Source organism: Sceloporus undulatus, chromosome 7 (genome assembly GCF_019175285.1).
Source record: "Sceloporus undulatus isolate JIND9_A2432 ecotype Alabama chromosome 7, SceUnd_v1.1, whole genome shotgun sequence".
Lineage (NCBI taxonomy): Eukaryota > Metazoa > Chordata > Lepidosauria > Squamata > Phrynosomatidae > Sceloporus > Sceloporus undulatus.
The window spans coordinates 13,246,804-13,269,492 of NC_056528.1; the positions used below are offsets into that span (position 1 = coordinate 13,246,804).

The 22,689-nt window shown below is 43.4% G+C and overlaps 1 protein-coding gene across 18 annotated transcripts in view; it reads left to right on the forward strand.

Annotated features, from left to right (window-relative positions):
• Positions 1–391: 391 nt before the first annotated feature.
• Positions 392–22,689, forward strand: part of DNM1 (dynamin 1) — an 81,894-nt gene continuing 59,596 nt past the window's right edge. For 11 of the 18 annotated variants that reach the window (XR_006104979.1, XR_006104976.1, XR_006104978.1 and 8 more), the window contains exons 1-7: positions 393–888; positions 16,843–16,916; positions 18,988–19,137; positions 20,090–20,293; positions 20,786–20,884; positions 21,902–22,062; positions 22,187–22,329. Coding sequence is in view for 13 of the 18 variants with exons in the window: in XM_042478812.1 (XP_042334746.1) it covers positions 728–888; positions 16,843–16,916; positions 18,988–19,137; positions 20,090–20,293; positions 20,786–20,884; positions 21,902–22,062; positions 22,187–22,329 (992 nt within the window). In the remaining 5 variants the exon portion in view is untranslated. Of the gene's footprint in view, positions 889–16,842; positions 16,917–18,987; positions 19,138–20,089; positions 20,294–20,785; positions 20,885–21,901; positions 22,063–22,186; positions 22,330–22,689 lie in introns of all 18 variants that reach the window. The other 7 variants (XM_042478813.1, XM_042478816.1, XM_042478823.1 and 4 more) reach the window with 2 other exon arrangements.

The window sequence follows — 22,689 nt, forward strand, 5'->3', positions numbered from 1 at the left end:
TATGAATATCTATATATCTATATCTATATCTATCTCTCTCTATATATATATATAACTGAAAGGTGGTTTCTATCTATCAGCCATCTTTCTTTCAGTTATATATATATATATATATATATATATATATATATATATATGTGTGTGTATATACATATATAGATGTGAAGATAGATTTCAAAGGTGCTACAAGGGGTGTGTGTGTGTGTGTGTGAACACAGCCAAGGTTGGGAACCCCTGTTGCACAGGCACCCTGCCCAGGTTTGAATGTGGCAACCCTGAGAGTCCTTTTGTTTGTGCCCCTCTCTGAACTCCATTTCCCAGGAAGCCCTTTGAGGCTGGACTGGGCTGCTCTTGCCCTCCCTCTAGCGGCCAGAAAAGGAAGCGCTCTGTCTTCCAGTCCCATTATTTCTGAACCAGGTGGAGCTGCAGCAGCGGAGGAAGGAGGCAGCTCTTTGCTGCAGAGACTGGATTAAAGGCTTGGGGGGCAGGAGCAGAGCCCCAGGACCCCAATTGCAGCAGGGGTCTGGGGTGGGGGAGCTGGGTGCAAACCCCCACCCAAGCCAACAACCCCTGTATACATATATATATCCATGCATGCACTGATGTGGACTTAAGGACCCTGGGCTTTGGAGGTGCTTTGTTTTAACCCTGAGTTGATTTTGCAAGCAAGAGAAGAGGAGCAAGAGAAGAGGAGGAGGAGAAGAGCCCTCCCTAAGGGTCTGCAGCCATGGGGAACCGAGGGATGGAAGACCTGATCCCTCTGGTCAACAAGCTCCAGGATGCCTTCTCTGCCATAGGACAGAATGCCAACCTGGACCTGCCCCAGATTGCTGTGGTTGGGGGGCAGAGTGCAGGCAAGAGCTCTGTCCTGGAGAATTTCGTGGGCAGGTAAGCCTGGCATCATGCAGTCCTATGGAAGAGAATGAGAGAGGGAACCTGGGGCTTTATATAGAGGTCAAACAATCAATAATCAATAATCAACATGCAATTGATTGTTGTTGCTATTAATATTAATGCTGTACATTTCATGGGGAGGTGAGAATGAAAATGAGAATCTGTGTGTTTAAATGGGGGGTCATTGAATCAAGCAATCCACATGCATTTGATTATCGTTATTAACAATAATGCTGTATATTTCATGGGAAGGTAAATGAGAAAGAATCTGCGTTTAAATAGGTGTCAAGTCATTCCACATATTATTATTATTATTATTATTATTATTATTATTAAAGATTTACATTTCCTGGAGAGGTAAGAATGAGAGAGAACCTGTGTGTGTTTAAATAGGGATCAATCAATCAATCCACAAGCAATTAATTATTACTATTATTGATGCTGTACATTTTGTGAGAGAGAACCTGTGTCTTCAAATAGGTGTCAATCGATCAATCTACATGCAATTTATTATTGTTTTTGTTATTAATTCTCTACATTTTGTGGGGAGGTAGGAATGAGAGAGAACCTATGTTGATAGGGGTCAATCAAGCCACATGCAATTGATTATTATTATTATTATTATTATTATTACTAATGCTCTACATTTTGACAGAGAGAATGTGCATCTTTAAATAGGTATCAATCGATCAATCCATGGGAAATTGACTGTTATCATTATTAATAGTGTACACTTCATGAGATAGAACCTGTGCCTTTAAATAGGTGTCAATCAATCGATCAATCCACAGGCAATTTATTGTTGTTGTTGTTATTATTAGTGCTGTATATTTGTAGGGAGTTAAGGACGAGAGAGAACTTGTGTGTTTAAATAGGTGGCAATCTATTAATCCACATGCAATTAATTAATAATAATAATGCTGTACATATCTGCTGTTGATGATGCAAAAGATCTAGCATCATCATTTAAATGCATCACTCTCCCCTTCCCAGAATCCTCCTGGTGGCAGTGGAAACGCAGTGGCACCAATGGAGCGGAGACGTGGATTTCTTCGCACATGCACACCACCAATGTGGCTCCCATCTTTTCCAACCTGCCTTTCACCATTCATTGCAGATGCTCCCTATAAGCGTCAGAATCGCCTTGCGGAAGCAAAAACAAATCAGGGAGCCCCTGGGATTGACAGCTGTCATTCCCACAGCTGCTGTCACCTTCCTCAGGAGCAGAGGAAAAAACCCACGCCTCCCCTCCAAAATTAAAATCTACATTTTTGTTTTAGGATAGGACTGATTTGCAAATCGACATCCAAGGATATCCCTTTGAATTTGTGCCATGGAGAAGGTTATCAAGCCCCTGAACAGCATCTCTAGGGTCTCTCCTCCTTTTCCTGGTCTGGGTGGGAAGCTATGAAGAAAGGTTTGGCGACAATTCAGAAATTAAATTTGCATTATTATTATTTAGGAAAAGACGGCGGTGGTATTGCTGATGAGAGTCATTCTAGGAGCAGGTATTCTAGACCAAGAGAGAGAAGCATGTCTCCATTTCTTTCTGCATATTGAGAGGCAAGGAGAGTGAAGGTGAGGGAGAAAAAAAGATGTATGAAATGGAAACTGGTGTCAACATTTATGGTTTAGGTTTCACCCCTTTCCTTTTGGATTTATGGCTTGGAGATGGGAAGACGGAGGCGGCGGACGCGCCTTGTGTCCCCCATCACAAACACAAGGAGAGATTTAACGCTTTTAATCCCGAAACGGTTTATTTATTGGGATTTCAAAGACAGATCCTGGGAAAGCCGAGCTGAAACAGGCAGAGAATCCCCTTCCACCATCAATACCGCCGCCTTCTCCTCCTCCTCCTCCTCCTCTTTCATTTTGCTACAAAGGAAAGGAGGAAGGCATCAAGGAGAGACCAAAGGCGGCAGCTTAGCATCCTTAGCCTCCAAGCAGCCTAGAAAGCCCAATGCTCAAGCCTCTCTATGTTATGTAATCTCCAGAGAGACATCAGGAGGGGAAGAGGGGGCTCAGGGAGAAGAAAACAGGCACATTTTTTAGCTGTCACCATCTTCGGTTGTTACCAGAAACATAGCTCTTTCCTTTATTGCTTGCAAAAGGATGCAAATGTGGGCATAGAATCATAGTCATAGCATCCCTGTGTGCATATGTTTGCACAATTTGGGCTTCTCTCAATGCTTATTTGGATTACAGGGGGGAAAACACACACATACACACACATATATAGGGCTAAGCATAACAGTGCCGTTGGTCGCATATGAATGCGGTCCATGCCAGGAAATTTATTAGCAATGCACTGCACGTCCGCCACCAAGATGCTCTGTAAGAAGAGCGCTGTTCCCCCGCCCAGAGGAGCTGGCATTGCTGGTTTCCAAGCCTTGCAATGCAAACTCAGATGCAATTCCTGCAAAGTGTCAAGGCCAAGGAGGACCAGTCGGAGAAGACACTGGTGCATCCCAGTTTCCCCACATTTCTGCAGAATAGCTGCTACCTGGCAACCTAAAGATGGAGGTGGTGCATTGGCAAGGCCAGGTGGCAATGCGGTTTGGGGAGAGGCTTTCTCCCTGGTTGGTGCCAGGCAAAGAAGCCGGTGGATAAAGGGCATCCGTTGCTTCTAGGCTTCCTGGCAGCATCTCGGTTCATGGTGGTGCAATATTTCTGGGGCTTGCCCCCCATTGTGTGACCTTCAAATCATTCTCCCGAAGAACACCTTTGCAAAAGAGACATGGCTAGCTCAGACAAGGGCATCACTCCTGGGAGACATAGGTTTTCTGTAGGTTTTTGGGGCTATGTGGCCATGTTCTAGAAGAGTTTATTCCCGACGCTTTGTCTGTGTCTGTGGCTGGCATCTTCAGATGCCATCTTCTCTCAAGATGCCAAAGCCACAGATGCTAGTGAAACGTTGGGAATAAACTCTTCTAGAACATGGCCACATAGTCCAAAAACCCCACAAAAAACCATGGATGTCAGCCATGAAAGCCTTCGAGACAGTTTTGGAGCATGTTGGTTGTGTGTTTATGCCTTGTCATGTAATCCATACCAACTAGGACCTGTTTTTCACTAGCACTAGAAGCCTAGTAGCCACTCATTTCCCATAAGGGAAAAAGATAGTCCAGAATAAAATAATCTTTTGGGTCAACCCATCCTTCTCCCTCTTGATGGTCTCTTTGCCACAAAACCGCTTTTAATACTGTTATCTTTGAAAGGCTATAAAATGGCCACCTCCTCCAGCTCTTGTCTTTTTTTGGGGGGATGGGGGACAAATCAGTCTCAAAGCTGTTGAATTGTATTTAGGATCAGGCAGATTTTCAGGGCTAGGAGCTTCGATCCAAGCAGCGAGGATGGACCATTCTCTGTTGAGGAAGATGGCCCTCAATAGGACCAGAGAAAGAGGAAAGATCCTAGAGATGCTGCTCAGAGATTGGTAACCTCCCCATGGCACACATGTTCAAAGGGATCTGCTTGGATGCTTATTTGCAAATCAGTCACGTTCTAAAACAAAAACATAGATTAATTGTTAAGGCTTTTGTTATTGTACCATTGACCTAGCAAGTAAGGCAGAACAGAACAAATCAGGTGAGGAAATGACAGCTGTATTGTTCTTAGTGCCCTTTTCACACAACACAGATATAGCCTCATGAAATGCCAAGGCTGTGCTCTGGAGACGTTTGAGATCTGTGGGACTGTTTACCTGAAAGTGATGCCAGTCATATAGGGTTGCCAATTTTCAGAGCCTGGCTTTGCGTTTCAGAGCCTGTTCTCTAGTCTACAGGACCAAGGGAAGAATCCCAGGGCAAGAGCACTGTATTGAAAAATTAGTATATGTGTGCATGCATGTATTTTTCATTTCTTGGACCTGTTTTTTTCTTCTTTGAAGTGCATACTCTGTGCAACTGCGGCTGATGTTTAAAATATCATGCTTAATGCTACAAACAGGAGTGGTCCCTCTATGACGTCCCAAGGGGCTTCCTTAGGTCTCAGGCGTTGTCCCTCAAACTCAGAGTCCTAACCTGGCAACCATATTCTGAAGTCGGAGGCTTTCACGGCCGGCGTCCATAGTTTTCTGTGGGTTTTTTAGGCTTATGGAAGAATTTATTCCTGACATTTTGCCTGCAGCTGTGGCTGGCCTCTTCAGAGAGTGGTGGCATGGAAGTGTGTGGAGTATATATACCTATGGGACCGACAGGTATACACCACTATAAGTTGACTTCATGTATATGTCGAGGGTAGGTTTTTGGGGCCAAAAGTATGGATTTTTATATTTGACCGGTGGATAAGTTGAAGGTTAAAAGTTAGGGGCGTGTAACAAAGGATGTAAAGGATGATGCAAAGGAAAATGATATGCCAAAGAACTTATAAAATTCAGGCAGGCATAATTGTTTGTGCTCAAAATAAAGGCTGGATGAATGAGAGAGCAGAGAGGATCCATGCTTCTTCGCCATATTGGGAGAAAAGCGAGATACAGTATAAGAAAATAAAATGATGATGATGGTGGTGGTGGTGGTGATTCTTGTTGGTGCTCCCAGGATGGACTAAGCTCTTGTCTTTTATTATTCTATTCAGAGAAAGGGAATGGCTTCTCATAAGTTAAAATACAGTATTTACATTGACCCATGGATAAGTCAACCCAGGTTTTTGGAGTCAATTTTTTGCCTAAAATTTCTAGACTTATACCTAAGTAGTATATACAGTCTACTCCACAGACTTCCATGCCACCGCCCTCTGAAGATGCCAGCCACAGAAAAACCCCACCAAAACCAATGTACCCTATTATTTCCCACTGACTCTTAGACCATGGGATATTGTTTAATGTCGACAGGCTTTGCCAAAAATGTTCACAGCTCGCTGGAGAGCTTCCTGGAGAGGGTCAATGCATGGATTTCTGCGCTTTGTGCCTCATCGGCGGACAGTCTCTTGACCGCCAGAGAGCCGCTGAGGATGTGACCTCACTGGATTTCCTTTGGTTGTCTCCATGGAAGCAGATTACATTGCTGCGTCTGCTTTTAGATGAGCGCTTTTGAGCGGAGCTGTTTTGCACAGAGAGAGCGAAACGGTTAAAAACCCCTTTCAGATGAATTGTTGGGGAGAAAATGAGATCAAGGTGTCAAAGGAGGATTGCATCTCTTGGTCTCAGGTGCAATTGGGAGGCAGCCTGGAATAAAGACTGTCTTTGTCGCGACAAAACCGTCCCCTTGCTTCCTATGTTACACAGCAATAAATTTTGAAGATGGCTGCAGCCAGCCATGTTATGATGATGCCTCTTCTGGACTCTGTGTGTGGGAGCAGAAGAAAACTGCCTTGTAATCATGTTCGCTTGTCCTGAATTCGAAATCAGAGAGATTTCATTTGGGGTTCTTCCCCATGTCTTCCATTCTTGTATAAAAAGAAGCGCAAAATGAGCTTCAGTTGTGTGGATCGGTTTCAAAAAGGACCAGAAAACTGGTTAAGTCTTAAGGTCTTTTTGCTGGTCTAATTGGGTTCAGTCCTATGAAGGTAAAGCACCAAATTGTGGGGGACAGGAATAATAATAATAATAATAATAATAATAATAATAATAATAATAATATCCCATCTTCCTCCCAGTAAAGGGACTCAAGGCGACTCAAGGAAGGCAACCTCATTTCTCCTGAACCCCTCAAGCCAACACACATCACCCAGAGCTAGGGAACGTGTGGTCTTTCATATATTGCTGGCATGCAGCTCCCATCATCCCTGACTATTAGCTATGGTGGCTAGGTCTGGGGTGTTGTGGTCATTTTGGGGGAGCACACACCTTTAGGAAGGAATAAGTGGGATGTGGAAATGGGGAATCCTTAGGTTACCATTCCTTTAGGAATACATTGAATGAAGTGGAAATGATGGATGGTGGATGGATGGTGATTCCCTCTCCTATTCTGGTCCTCTGGATGTAAGTCTTGCTTGCTTTAGGTGATCAAGACCCAAAGTGGCACTCTTTACAATCCAGGATGAGATGCTGATCTATAGTGCACCCAATCTCTGCATCCAGTACCTTGGAAAAAGCATACTGCCCTCCCTACCTCTCACAGCTACTGGGTTTTTGAAAGCATTTAATTCCCAAAGTGCTTCCTAATCTTTTCTAGAGCTTTGCAGCCCAAGACTTGGCTGGTTATTTCCAATCAATAGGTGAGCAGTTTTCACCTTCTGTAGCCTCTGCTTTTTCCTGCAACGTTGCCTCCTGCCAAGAACACCTTTCTTTAGCAATTCCAGCACTCTTTTCCGAGGATTTCTTATATCTGTCTAATAGAACTGTCTAAAGATGGTTCTTCTTTTATTTAAAAATGTATCCTATTCACTATAAGGCGCACAACAACAACAACGACAAGACATTTCATAATATAAACTCTAAGCAGCTTACAGAAACATTTCTAAAACAGATGACCCAGTATAACTATAGAATCGTAGACTCACAGAGTTAAAGAGTTGGGAAGCTGTATGGATTGTTAAAATCGGTTTCATACTTTTTAAAAAAGCCCCGGGAATAAAATAATAATTTAAGTGGTCAGACTTCAGCTTTGGAGGATCTACTCTGTTGTTGTTTTTAACTGAACAAAATGAAGATTCGCCAATAGGTGCCTGGTGCAAAAGACCTACATCTGAATCCTATTGTTCCAATTGGAGCAGATCCATTGAATGAATGGCCTTTACCTATAGATTAACTTGCCATTTAAGAGTTGGTCCAGTGGGTCCATTCTGGTTTGGACTCAGCAATACCATCCAGGCTATGTGCAAAAGACCTTTGTGCGCCATCAAGTCATTTCCAACTTATGGTGACCCTAAGGTGAACCTATTCTGGGGTTTTCTTGGCAAAATTTGTTCAGAGGGAGGTTTCCCATTGCCCTCCTCTGAGGCTGAGAGTGTGTAACTTGCTCAAGGTCACCCAGTGGGTTTCATGGCTGAGCGGGGATTTGAACCCTACTCTCCAGCCATTGTCTCAAAACACTACAATTCACTGACTCCTATCCACTTAGAATTCAGAGTGCAGCAAATGGGATTCATAGTTCTTCTGTTGAGAAATCCACTTGTGGTTGTTGCCCAGCATTGGAGACATCAGATGCTTCTCAATCTGTGAGCCACCATTACTGTTTATACCAAGCTGTTTTCACATGTGCAAGATCATTTTCAGGCAGTGCAGTTTGCTTCCCACTGTTGTTGAATAATTGTGAGTCCAGAAACCTTGCCGTTGATCAGACCTATCTTCTGACCACCCCCAGTACAATTAAAAATAAACCCATAAGTAAATGTGTGCGCATGCCACACTTAAAGGGGTGGTTTCCCACTTCGCCCATTACAATGGATCAGCCTTAGTCACTCCTAATTATTCTCCCAGTATCGCTTACTGGCCTGTTAAGGGATTACTCAACCCTGCAAAGCCTCTCTTTATAAGAGCAGATGTCCAGGGGGCTGGCGGTGTGTGGGGCTGTGTGCAGGCGCAGGCGCACATTGGACTGGGGGTGTGCAGCATGGGGTGTGCGACACCAGATTATGGTGACAAAAGTCCACCGAAGGCGTGGGATGGACCTGAAGAAGAGAAAACAAAGCTCTCTGCAGGCTGGGAGCATAGGAGATTTAACATGGATGCTAAACAAAATGAAAAAGGAGAAAGAGAAGGGATGGGTTTAGAGAAGGTATTGGGCATAGGAGGTGGATGGGAGGCTAGCCATCCTCCTTGATCCAAAACACACTGCAGTAATAATCTACTTTGAGACCGCTTTAACTGCCCTGGCTCAATGCTAGCGAATTCTGGGAACTGTCATTTTGCAAGACTTCCTTGGTGCCACAATAAACGACAGTTCCCAGGACTCCCTAGGACTCAGCCAGGGCAACTAAGGCAGTCTCAAACTGGATTATTTCTTAATTATGTTTCGGACCAAGGAGGATGGCTGTCCTCCCATCTGCCTCCTGTACTCAATGTCTCCTCTAACCTCATCCCTTATTTCTGCAGTGTGTTTTGGACCCTAGTTAAATTTCCATGATATTTTTCCTTGTGTTTCAAATTTTTTGGTGTTTCGGTTCATTTTAGATATGCCATCAAATTCAAAGTACCAGGAAGCAATTTTGGATGCTTCTAGAGCCCTGGAAGGTGATTCAGGTTAAGAGGGAGCGACCGATCCATTGTGGATCAGTAGAGGATTTAAACCTGGATTTTCCAAATCATGGTCCGTTAACACTCTAGCAACACCCTAAGAAATTAAAACAATGGCAATGACATGTTTATGCAACCTTGGCATTGAATATTTAAGGCGGGAAGAATCAGATTGTGGAGTGCAGGAGAAGCATGGCTTTGCTAGGACTAGCAATTCACCATGAAAATTAATGATTCAGAGAAGATGCCTCCCACATTCTCTGAGCTGCGAGGATCGCATTTGTTGCGCTGCGTTGAGCAGAGAATGCGCTTGTCCTGGCTGGTCTGTCTGTCTCTCTCTCCCTTGCAATGACCCTTCCTAAGGATGAATCCATTGACATAAGTAGCTGAGTGCATTAAGGTTAGCTTGCGGCAATGTGAAAGCATCCTATACACATATATTACACAACTCCTCCGTCCTTGCAGAAGAAATCCCTTCTGAAATTAAAAGGCAGACACACTGAAACCCACTTTGCAGTTGTCGGTTCTCTGGCTGCTTTGGTGAGATTAAATTTTGGATTTAAGATAAAAAGAGAGAGAGATAATTCTGTGTGCCATTTTCTCCCCTCCAGCTCTTCCGCTGCCGCTTGCAATGGCTGCTGATGCAAAGTCACATGGCTTTATTGGGAGAGAGTCGAGCGGCAATCAGATTTCGGTTTATTTATATGCTTGTGTGCCGTCGGACTCTTTTTGCCATGGAGCATGTTGGGAAATGGAGTCTTTGCAAAAGATCTGTAGCCATCCCCAACCTGCTCACCTCCAAGTACATTGGAGTGTTAATTTCCCAGCCATGTTGGGGATGTAACAGAAGTTGTAGTCCATATAGTAGAAGTTGTAGGTTGGGAAAGATGTTTCAGCCAGGAACCTGAGTACCAGATGGGCTTACACCTAGATGTAATACCAATGCCAGGGTATTGTGCATTTGTTTAGATTCTTACCAATACATACTCTTTCTGCTGACCTAGTTGATCAGTGGGCAGATAGTTTAGGACACAGTCCTTAGCTTGGGAGACAACTGCCTCACTCTGCCTAAGCGTGGAGCCAGCTACAGCTCCGGGTTTTAGAGAGCGGGTGGTGTATGCTTTGGTTAACATGTTGTTTAGATGCTGAAAGGCAACCAGTGGAGGGATTTGAACCTGCTGCTTCAAAATCCATGCCCTGCCATTTGAGTTTTGGCCTTGTTGGGGTTTGGCCTTGGAAGGATGCAAAGGAGCCTCCATCTGCCTGGAAGAAGATGCAGGAAGGCTGCCAGCCGGGTAGCAGAGGCCTTGCTGCAGAGTTGGGCTCTGCGGATTCAGATGCAATTAAGATCATCCTCCGGTGGCGAAGGCGGTGACGTGGTTACCCTTGGAAACAGCAGCTCAGGATCTGGCACCTCCGCCTCGCAAGAGCCATGGGCCTTGGAAAAGAAGATGCAGCACGCTCTGAGCTGCTGTTGCAGCTCCATCGCCAGACTTGCTGTCTATTTAAAGGAGAAGAGCACGGCTGGCCCTCCACTTGTGCAGCTTTGATAAATATGCTCTCTCTAGCAATCTCTTAAGGCCTCCAGTGCAATTCTGCTGGACGTCGACCATAGAGTTGTGTGAGATGTTCCTAGGGAAAACACTTCTCTAGGCACTTGTAGGTCCTTCAGCATGATTCTATGGTCAACCTCTGGCAGATGTTGACCATAGAGTTGCACTGGAGGAGCTAGGGATTTCTAGAGATGTGTTCTCTTAGGTAAAATAGTGGGGTTTTTTTTATTTGTGGTGTTTCCACATTCACAGGGGTCCTTCACCCCTAACCTCAGCAAATGTGGGGGCACCACTGTATCTTGGCCAGTCTTAGTTCTGAGACTATATTGGTTGCTGACCCTAATAAATATACTGTATTCATTCATTAACTCTCAATCCAATACTCGCAGCTCAGAGGTGCAATGAGTTACAGTCAGGGTTCTCTGAGCTAGTTGCTGACTTGCATTGGCTTCTTCCAACTGGAGGCCCTACAGATTTAACAGCACAATGGGAGTTAATAATAATAACATAATAATAAATTTATTTATATACCGCCTTTTCAAAATGCTCAAAGCGGTTTACGAAATTACATAAAAATACATAATGTTGAAATGTTGGAAGGTAAAGAAGCATCCTCCCCAGGAAACTAATTTGGTGACTGGCAAGTTCAGCTATACACTACATTTCATCCACAAACCCCCCAAAAGGTTTCCTGGTCCTGTCCCCCAGCATCTCCAGTAGATTATATTTATTATATCTTTTTGTATCCCACTCCTTTCCCAGAACTGGGACTGATAATGGGGAAAGTGCTGCCAGTCAGTATAGAGACCATACTAGACTTGATGGATGAAGGGTCTGACTTAGTATAATGCAGTTTCCGATGTTCCTGGTTTGCTGTGCCCAGCTATATATACCCAGAGGTGCTTCTATTAAAAGTAAAAACACAATCAGCTTAAAGAAATAGACAGAGATTACCAAAGAGATCACAGCAATGAGAGAGAGAGAGAGAGAGAGGGAAGGAGGCAGATTCGTTTGAATTTGACCTCATGTCTATCGTGGGGCACCAGAAGGCAATGATATGGGAAAGATTTGCATCTTCTCGGAACGATGGGAGGATTCAAGCCATTTTGGTATTTCGTACATCTGCAGCAGGCTCAGTTTATACCTTAAACTTTGGTTTAATTAAATGGCTCTTGCTACATTAACAACAGCATAGATCATAGAAGAGGTGTTCGTTGTTTGTCCCATGTATAAAAATGTATCTGGGTGGCCTTTGCAAAGTCAGCTTTCTTTGCTAAAGAGAAAGCACCAGACACAAGTGGAAATTGCAAAATGGCATGCATATATATATATGTTGCTATATTTAGTTTTGCAAGTAAGTAATGAAGCAGCAGTAAGAAAACATCTCATGAGATGCAGAGATGGCAGGGATACATCATACAAGTTTCTAAGTCAGACTATAACTAATTGTTTTTTGTCTTATTCAGAGTTTTTCTGTTCTCCATGCAAGATTTCCATGGCCTTCCAGGTGGACCACTTTGGATTGATGGGAATTATTTAGTCAGAAATGTTTAGAGATAGATAGTTTATTGCTTAATCCAAAGACCATTGCAAAGCAAACATCCAAACTTCCATACGATTACAGAACCGACATTAAAATTAACTAACTAAATAAAAATACATGCCTAAGCTTAAGATGCACATCTTGCATTATAAATAGATCACATAACAACAAAGAAAGAGCTTATTAACGATTGGTCTTATTACAGAAAGCATTTTATACAGTAATATCCTTAGGTTTCTATGTCATTTAAGAGGGTCTCCAAGAACTTGTTTGGAGGGTGTCAGTTGCATACTGTCTGGATGCAGTTTTTGAGGATTGCAGCATCCTAGAAGATGCTGAAGATTGAACCTGGGACCATCTGTATGCTGATAAAAAGCTAGACTAGCATCCCTTTCTTTCCCAGGTCAAGTTTTATTGCATTATTTACTGCAGACATGCTACTGCAACCCAACACCAAAAGCCTGTGTTTTTCCAGCCTTTCTTCACTATCCTTCTGCTGCCAATGCTGCTAAAAACCTTCTACTTAGACAGAGGAAAAAGAGGAAAAAGCAATGCTGACATAAAAAGCCTTGAAGAAAGGAGTGTCACCATTAGAAGCGTTGGTAACTGAAGTACGCCTGTATTGGTTTTCTCCCTTCCTTGGCATTCCTGTGCTCAAAAGATTACATTGCAAAGCCAAGAAGCATGCATTCATGTGCACCAAATCAGTCCTAAGAGGTTGGGTGGGAAACAGGTTTTGTTTAAAGTGAAACTTGGCCCGGGTGAATTCGGGGCTCTGAAACATATGGCTTAAATGCTAAGTTGCCAAGTCAGGAGAAAAGACACACGCACTCAGCAGATATATATATATATATATATATATATAGTATGACTAAACCTCCAGTTTGAGGACTTCAAGCTTTTTCTTGCCTTAAGGGTGTTTCCCCCCTTCTTCTCCAAATGTGGAGGAAATCTGGGTAGATTTCTGTTGTTTTGCCATCTGAAGCAAATAGGACAATAGCTTCCTCCTAGTGCTCTCCTGAAGAGATTAAGGGCTACTTTAGAAGAGTGTTTGCAGATGTTTGGGAATAAATATGGAAGGGATGTCCTTGCGGAGGAGAGAAGGAGAAGAGGAGGCATCCCAGAGGCCTGGACACTTGGCTTGGAATTAATGCACTTTGCATTTTGAACTCCTGAACCTTCCAGTTAAAGTCCAGAATGGTTTATTACTAGGGCCACGTTCCCACTTGCAAGTAAATCGCTTTGCAATCCGAATCGATGGACCAGTTCGGCAGCGGAGTATGGTTCACGCTACATTTGCCCCAAATGCATTTTCTTGCTGCAAATAAAATAAAACAACCCACTTGCAGTTCACATTGATGAATAAATCGATTCAAAATGGACCCGCTCCGGCCGGCCAAAGGGCAAATGTAAATAGATTCATAGTTGCCCTTCCCATTCCTAGTTTTCTTGTTATCTCTGGACACTGGTCAGTGTTGGATCCTAGGCATCGGGATCCAAATTTACCTGAGATAAATTTAAGAACGGAAGAATTTTCTCAGTTTTGTCCCTTAAAAAATATCTGTTTGGGCTCAGGGTAGTGCCAATAGCTGAAATATATGATGCCCTTCGGCAGAGAGGGGGGTATTTGCGAAGGACTGTTTTCTAAAAGACGTCAACATGTGAGGAGCTTGTTTTTCTGTCCCTTTTTGCCTGTTGATGAAAACAGGTGGTGGCCCAGGCATCCGACTGTCTTGTTGGTATGGAAACAGGCGATAACAGTTGTGCGTCAGGAAGGCAGGCAGGAAATGGCTCCCCTTGAGCATTACAGCCTCACATTATGGACAACTACTTATTAGATTCGGGAGGTTGTGAAAGCAGGATTGTGCAAGCAGCAGCGCAAGCCTAGCCACACTTATTTGGAAAGAAGCCCCATTCAAAGGGGGGTGGTGGTGGTGGTGGTGGTGGTGGTGGTGGTGATGATGATGATGATGATGATGATGATGATTTGTTACAGTCAGCCTTCCATATCCATGGATTCTTTATCCATGGATTCAACCATCCATGTCTTGAAAATGTGCCCAAATATATATATAAATCCCCAAAAGCAGAGTTTGATTTTGCCATCTTGTATAAGGGGCACTGTTTTACTATGCCATTGTATATAATAGGACTTGAGCATCCAAAAATGTTGGTATCCACATGGGATCCTGGAACCAAACCCAGAAGATGCCAAGAACTCACTGTATTTGCAAATAAGATATGGCAACCCTATGAATGAGGGACCTCCACGCCGCCTTGTTATTAGCAAGGCTGCAAGTCTTGCAGACTTGAAGCCATGGCTTTCTTGACCGAGTCAATCCGCTTGTAGTGCGTTTATCTTCTTTTCCTACTGTCTTCCACTTTACCAAGTATTGTCCTCTTTTCAAGTAAGTCGTGTCTCATGATACGTCCGAAGCATAGTCATCTATGCTTCTAGTGAGGTTCAACTTTGTATTGCTGTAAGACCTGTCTGTCTGTCTTTTTAGGACTCCACAATAGCCATAGAACTCTTCTCCAACTCCAACACCTCATTGCAATGAGTTGGTTTTCTTCCTGTCAACTTGCTGCTGCTGTTGCTGCTTCTAGTAGTAGCAGCAGCAGCAGTAGTAGTAGTAGTAGTAGTAATAGAGCCCTACAAACATCTGTCCCAAAGGCAAAAACCCTACTCTAGCCAATGGCAGGGCCCTTGTTGCAATTCAACATCAGCATCTGCCTCTCACTTTCCTGGGGTCAGTTAAGGATAGTACAGCAGCATCAAGTCAGAAATCCCTGCAGAGCGGTGATAGCCACTTTGCTGGCTTTTCTGGCTGAATTATGTTTCTATTTAAGTTCCACGCAGAGATGTTGCCTGCAATACGGGTGACGGATGCAGCAACAACAGCATGTTTTGCCACCTTTGTCCTTCCAAAAGTGATGCAGTTCAGCTGGAAACCTGGATTCCAAGTTCTGGCTTGTCGCTTGCAGAGGCGCAAATCAAGAACAGCCGGCTGCATTTCCAACGGAGGCCATCTCCACTCCGGGTGATCATGCATTCAGATTTAGGAAAGGACAATATTCTGGTTTAAGGCATCCTCTGTTTCAGGGATGGGAAATGCACAGCCTTCCAGACATTGCTAACTGCAACTCCCATCAGCCCTAGTCAACATTGTCAGCAATAAGAAGTTCAGCATTTACCCTTTAAAAGTCCATTCCCCTGTTTCCAGCCAGTTTCCAAAGGCATAGCTTTCCTTGGAAGAGTGTCTTGTAGCCTGAGAGCAGCCACTGAGAAGACCTTCTCCCATGTTTCCATCAGATGTGGCTCTGAGGGGAAGGACCTTCCCATATAATATGTTATTAGACTCTGGATCCTATCAGCCCTTATCACTGATGCCATTAGGTAAAGGATGATGGGACAACCTGAAAGCAACTCATTCCCTATGCCTGGTTTTGGAACCTAAAATTATCAGGATTCTCCATAGGTTCTTGAGTTCTTTTCTTGGGGATCTTTTGCATTTTGGTTCACTTCCTGAGCTCTTTTCTGGGGAACATCCATTCTTCATTGTTGCTTCTTGTTTGCCTTCTATTGTCGTCTGTCCAGACTGGCGTTTGTGACCAGCTATTGTCTGGTTAATTTTAAGCACTACTTGCGCGATTGTTGCCCCAAAGAATCAGTGCATTCAGAGTCTATCAACACACAGCCTTGCCAGGGTAGTACAATGTTGTGGTGTAGGGTCCATCTGCACACAGAAAGGGCCATTCATTGTCTCTAGGCTGGGTTGATAGTTGCTATCCTTGCTATACCCCCAGAGAATTATCAGTCCTCAGTTTCAAATGTTATATAGAGAAGCAAAGAATTCCCCAAAGAAATCTGATCGCAGAGGGGACCCAACATCAGCTACCTGAAATTGTATAAGTAAGTATATTATTTGTCCCCTGTACAAGAGCTAGGAGTTTATCACACTTTGGAAGGCTAAGTGCCCAAATTCTGTGCAGCAACTGGATTTAAATCCCAGAAAGACCCAGGAAAAGTGGGATTGTTTTCAGACACATTGGGAGCATTGAGCATTAATCTGACATTAACCTGCACAGAAGGTGGACAGAATCAGCTGCTTTTTACTTTTGGGAAAATCCTTGACTTATACATGAGGTCGACTTATAGTTGAGCATATACAGGTACTCCTAAATTAATATATCTGTGGTACAGAGTCAGTGGTCAGCAATGCCTTCCTCTGGAGCTGGCCCTGTTATGAAGTTAACAATATCCAAGTGTAAAATCACCATTTCCTATGGTCCCAATTCTGTGTCAGGTCAGGCCTGACTGTGGACAGTGACCAAGATGTGGTTAATGCGCTTCTTCCCTCTGGTCAGAAATGTCCCATGTGTCAGAGCCTCTGCGCGAGAATAACTCTGCGAAGGAAGGAATCTGGGCGATCCAAGGACTGCGCCAGTTTGCTGATGCAAGTCTAAGGGGACCATGGGTGCGTGGGTGGGTTGCAACACAACCCCTTGTTGGAATTTGGACTGCAAAACATCTGGGGAAAAGGTTGCATGTGTGTGTGTATGTGAAAATGAAAACTTGTGGATTGTGGTTGGAAAAATGAACTGAAAGGAAGGTCCTTGTCTAAGATTTTCAACAAGGACGGATGTGGTGGATGTCATGCCTCGCATGGCCCTTAGCCAAAGAGGCCAAAGGAAGGAAACGGCCGTCTTATCGGGATTCCTCTTTTTTCTTGCAGGGACTTCCTTCCGCGTGGGTCTGGCATTGTCACCAGGCGCCCCTTGGTCCTGCAGTTGGTTAATTCCAATACAGGTATGTGAGTGGTTTCCTCTTCTATATCAGTGCTGTACAAATGTCAAAGGACTTCCTCAAAATTGCTTGCAACTCTTCCCGGTTTTTACAGTGAAACAGAATACATCCAGTATTTGTTCTTACTCCATATCCTCTAACTGCCCTGATTTGTTAGGGACAATCCCGATTAAGCCTCTGTCATGTTGTTTTTCCCCAGTTGCTTTTAAAAAGCAAAGATGTAGCCATGTTAGTGTGTAGGATCAGTACGTAGAGAGATCTTGTAGCACCTTTGGAGGTTAACTGAAAGAAAGGCATTAGCAGCATGAATCTACTTTCTCAGATGCATTTGGATTCCACTCCACCAAATGTATCTGAGGAAGTAGACTTCAGTCTAGGAAAGCTCATGCTGCCAATTTCTTTCTTTCAGCTAGTCTCAAAGGTGCTACAAGATCTCTCTATGTACTGCTTTTAAGATGTTAGTTTTCTCTCCTTCTCCCACTTTCTCCCTTTGTCCTCAGCTTACTTACATTGCTGCAAAGTGAGTTTAAAGTGAAAAAGTAGTTTGTACTCCATTAACTGAGAAGAAGGAAGAGAAGAGAAGGATGTGGGAGTCAGGAACCAGTTTCCTCCTGACTTCCAGCCCTTCAGCACTGAGACATCAGAAGGGCTGCCAGATTCAGAAAAACCCAGAGGAGGGAAGGTACAAACAACCACCCAAAGGGAAGGTATTTTTACTGTACATCAAAGGAATCACAGACAGAATAGAGAAAGATGTTGAGGAAACACAACCTCCAGATGATCTATAAACCAACCAAAGAAAATCCAGCAAATGCTTTGCTCAGTGAAAGATAGGAGGGACCCTCTTGCAGCCGCAGGAGTTAACCGCATACTATGGACAAGTCTACATTGGGACCACCAGACACAGCATCCAAACACGAATCAAGGAACACGAGAGACATTGCAGACTGAGTCAGCCAGAAAAATCAGCAGTAGCAAAACATGTTATATAAACCATCCTGAGCACAAAATGCTATTTGAAAACACTGAAATTCTGGACCATGCCAACAACTATTGGGTCATGATGCACAAGGAAGGCATTGAACTCCACAAACACCTGGACAACCTCAACAGGAAAGAAGAAACCCTGAAAGTAAACAGGGTTTGGCTACTAGTTCTGGAAAACACCAAAATCAAGACCCAGCAAATGTAAATGAAAACCAGCCAGGATCAGGGTTTTTCCCCAGCAGACAATGGACCACTAGTGAAGCAGACACAAAATCTCCTTGCATAGCCTTGCCATTCAACAACAGAGCAATGCTCAGATTAACAGAGAAATCTCTCCTCCCAACCAAGAGTCACACACTGTGAATATATATGTGTGTATATATACACACATACCCCACTCACCTCCATGCCACCATTCTCTGAAGATGCCAGCCCCAGATGCAGGCAAAATGTCAGGAATAAACTCTTCTGGAACATGGCCACACAGCCCGAAAAAATCCACATTACCTCTTTTAAAAAGGCTTATCCTGGCCAAAATGGGTGTTAGAAATGATGCAGGGCCATTCCTGTTGCCATTTTGGCTGAAATAGGGATAGGAAAAATGAGAGATTTAGGAGAGGTTGGGGCTGAGAAGGTGTGGACGCATAGGCTTGCCATCGCAAAGACTGGATCCTGTACCTTAAGAGTTGTCTAGAAGAGGGAATGCCAGCAGATGAGGCTTGTAACTTGATTGAAAGTCAGTCACCTCCAGCTGATATCTCTTCTTCTTGTGAGTTTTATCCACGAGGCATTTATTTGATTGATCTGATTGTTTTAACAATGGGATGTCATTTTATTGTTATAAGGGAATTTTAACTGTTGTATTGGTGGGAGGGACAATGAGTTTATTTTATATTGTTGTATTCTTATGCATATTGTACACCAACTTGATCTTCACAGAGAAGTGGGATATATAATAATAATAATAATAATAATAATAATAATTATCCATGTTGAATCTTCATCAGCTCTTGACCATGTTTACATAAGGGCTGCTTGTAATGTCTGCTGTCTTGTTTTACTATCCCTGCTTTCTGCATCCATCTAGAATATGGCGAGTTTCTACACTGCAAAGGGAAAAAGTTCACTGACTTTGATGAGATCCGTCAAGAAATCGAAGCGGAGACGGACAGGGTGACCGGATCAAATAAAGGAATCTCTGCCGTCCCGATCAATTTGCGGGTCTATTCTCCCCACGGTAAGCAATGCCCTAACTAACACAACCTGTTTAGTTGTGGGTCTTGGGAGCTTTGTGGTCCCCCTTGTCTGATGTTCCAGTGCCTTCAGTTCATATGGCAGCACATTTTGCAGTGGGTCCTTGTTATCCGCTGGGGTTTGGTTTCAGGATCCCAAGTGGATACCATAATCCATGGATGCTCAAGTCCCATTAAATACAATGGCATAGCAAAATGGTGTCTCTTATATAAAATAGAAACTCAATGTTTGCTATTTGGAATTAATACAGATTATAACTCTGCGAATTCCCCAACTGGCAAGTACAAAAGCCATGCTGGCTGAGGAGTTCTGGGAGATACAGTACAATGAAGAACCTTTTCCAAGCTCTTGTTTTGCTTTGGTTGCATCATGTACTATTTGGAAAGGATTCTATGGGCTGAAACACACAGGCCAAAATAAAGCTGCTTTGGATCAGTTTGGAGGTATGCTGTTTAAATGACACACACATCTTAAGAGGCCAGAAGCTGCGCCAAAGCTACACTGTAGTCCATAGGACTGGAGCGTAGCTTTGGCAAGGCTTCCGACCTCTTAGGACACATGCATCATTTAAACAGCATACCTCCAAAGTGACCTGAAGCAGCTTTATTTTGGCCTGTCTGTTCGGGTCCTATGCTATGTTTTATTGTGCTGGCATCTATTATGTTCTTACATTTTCACTTGTGTGCAGAGAATGGAAATTAACTGAGATAAATAGTGAATTGCTTAACAAGTCAACTGCACATCTGGGTTTATGTGGCTCCATTGATGACCATCACAAATGAAGATGTTAGGAGTAGAAATCCACCACATGTAGATGGCACCAGATTGGGGCAGATTGTTTAAAGTTCAATGCTGCTGCATTTCCAAATTCTTTTAGTTATTTGTCATCAGGAGCATAGGCTGTTCTATTCACTTCTTTCTCTCCCTTTGCCTAGTCCTGAGCCTGACGCTGGTGGACCTGCCGGGGATGACCAAGGTTCCTGTTGGAGACCAACCGGCTGACATTGAGTTCCAGATCCGTGACATGCTCATGCAGTTCGTCACCAAAGAGAACTGCCTCATCCTTGCAGTGTCTCCAGCCAATTCGGATCTGGCCAACTCTGATGCTCTGAAGATTGCAAAAGAGGTTGACCCTCAAGGTAACTCCATCTTCTGTACAGTTAATATGTCTCTAGCCTGGTCAGTTTCTTTTGCATCTTGACTATGGTTTATTGCAGTTCCTAGGTTGATTGGTTTAGATTGCCTTTGTAGTATCTAAGATTCTTGGGAGTCCTTAAAGGTTAACAAATGTGTTATAACATAAAGCTTTATAGCCCAGAGGCAGCTGAATCAGATGCATAGAATGTCATCTGAAGACCATACAGATAGAAAGAAGAAGTACTAAAATGTTAGCAGCCAGGTTGGAGAGTGCAAGAAATAAAGATAATAGGTATTACATTAAAGAAGCTGGCTATCCGGGTTTGGACCAAAGGGAGTTGCAGCCTGGTAAATAGCTGAACTATCCATGGATGCTAGTTTTATTCTTGGTCTTCATGCACAGTCCATACCAGACACTGGTTTGAAACCAGATTGTGAATTGACTGCTTATTCTGTTTTGGTTCAAGATATAACATGTTTGTTTCGTCTTACAGGCCAGCGTACCATTGGCGTTATCACCAAGCTGGATTTGATGGATGAAGGGACCGATGCTCGAGATGTTCTAGAGAACAAGCTGCTGCCTCTAAGGAGAGGTAAGGGAACCTTCATCTTTCCTTGTTGCCCTTTTCCCCCTTTGCTCTTAAAGGTTTCTTCCTGGTCCACTTTCCATCCGACAAGCATCATGGCAGAATTCCCTCTACTCTAAAAATCGCCATCATTCTCCAAGGCTGGAGATGCAATCCCTTGTGCTCAGCAAAAAGGACAGTGAAAATTCAAAATGGGTTAAATAGTTCTTACTCTAGTTTTATATCATTTAGCATACGATTTCTAACTTACTGGTGGGGTTCATCAGAAAGTAACACAATGTCCTGGACAGCTGGCATTATGGTTCCTTGGTAGATGTCCAAATGAAGAGTTGAAGACATCTGTTACTGTCAGAGAATATAAATGGGACCAGCACTAAAACATGGCAGCGCGAAGTGCTTCAGTTCTGGATGCTTCATTCCCTTCTCAGGCTGCATTCCTGCTCTCTCCGATTGAAAGTTGCCATTCCTGGATTTGTTATCTTGTAGGTGAGATGTTATAGCTTAAAATGTACATAAGCTGTGCAGACAGCATTAGCATGGATTTCATGGGAATCGAGCAGTCTTTTGAGTTTCCCATGCAAAAGGATTTACGAAAGGAGTTTAAGATGAGAAACCCTTAAATATACTGTTTACCTGTGAGAGTTAGGATTGGTGCTTTATACCCATTGGCATCCACAGGTTTTACTGCTCTCTGTTTATACTCTTTGCTTATGGCCACTATGCTGGTTGGCTTTTTCATCCCCAAATGCATCTGAAGAAGTAGACTTTAGTTTATGAAAGCTCATGCTGCCAATTTCTTTCTTTTAGTGAGTCTCAAAGGTGCTACAAGATCTGATTCTGCAGACTAAAACAGCTATATCTTTGGCTTTTTAATGATTAGGGCTATGCTGACCGTTTCACCTACTTTCTGTACCATTTAGTTTCTGGCTGCCCCTTATTAATCCATAGCCTTGTATGTTGTGTCTGTCCTGGGTTCATTTCCATGCATTTGTCGGCTGACTTTTCTGATCTCTCTTTACCCAGGTTACATTGGAGTGGTCAACAGAAGCCAGAAGGACATTGATGGAAAGAAGGACATTCAAGCCGCACTGGCTGCAGAGAGGAAATTCTTTCTCTCCCACCCGGCATATCGGCACATGGCTGAGCGCATGGGAACCCCTTACCTGCAGAAAATTCTTAACCAGGTAAATGGTTAAATTCAGTGTATTATATCTATATCCTATTCTTATTGCTTGCAGAAATATGAATATGTGTGAGCCAGCCTAATGGGATTTTTAAACTCACATTCTTAAACCATCTCTCGTGTAGCAACTGACCAATCACATCCGAGACACATTGCCAGGCCTGCGGAACAAGCTCCAAAGTCAGCTTCTCTCAATTGAAAAAGAAGTGGATGAGTATAAAAACTTCCGCCCAGATGACCCTGCTCGCAAGACCAAAGCTTTGCTTCAGTGAGTGAAGGATTTCTTTGATTTGGCAAATGTATCATAGCTCCTTTGCAACTAAAATAGTCTTAAACATTAACAATGCAGTTATATCAGGTACAGTCATGCGCGTACGTTATCAAATCACCTGTAAATAATCAATCAGTCTATCACTCTATCCATTAGGCTCTATCCATTAATGCTCCTCAGGTCACAAATCCCAGGCTGGCTTGTATGGGAGAATACGAGACTTTAGAACGCTGCTTCTCCATTAATTCCATTGATGGGCTCTAGTACATATTGACAATCAGATTTAGGCCTGTTTGCTTGGGTTTTTTCAAATCCTGTGATAGCGTCAGTAGAACTGGATTACTTAGCTATGTGGGA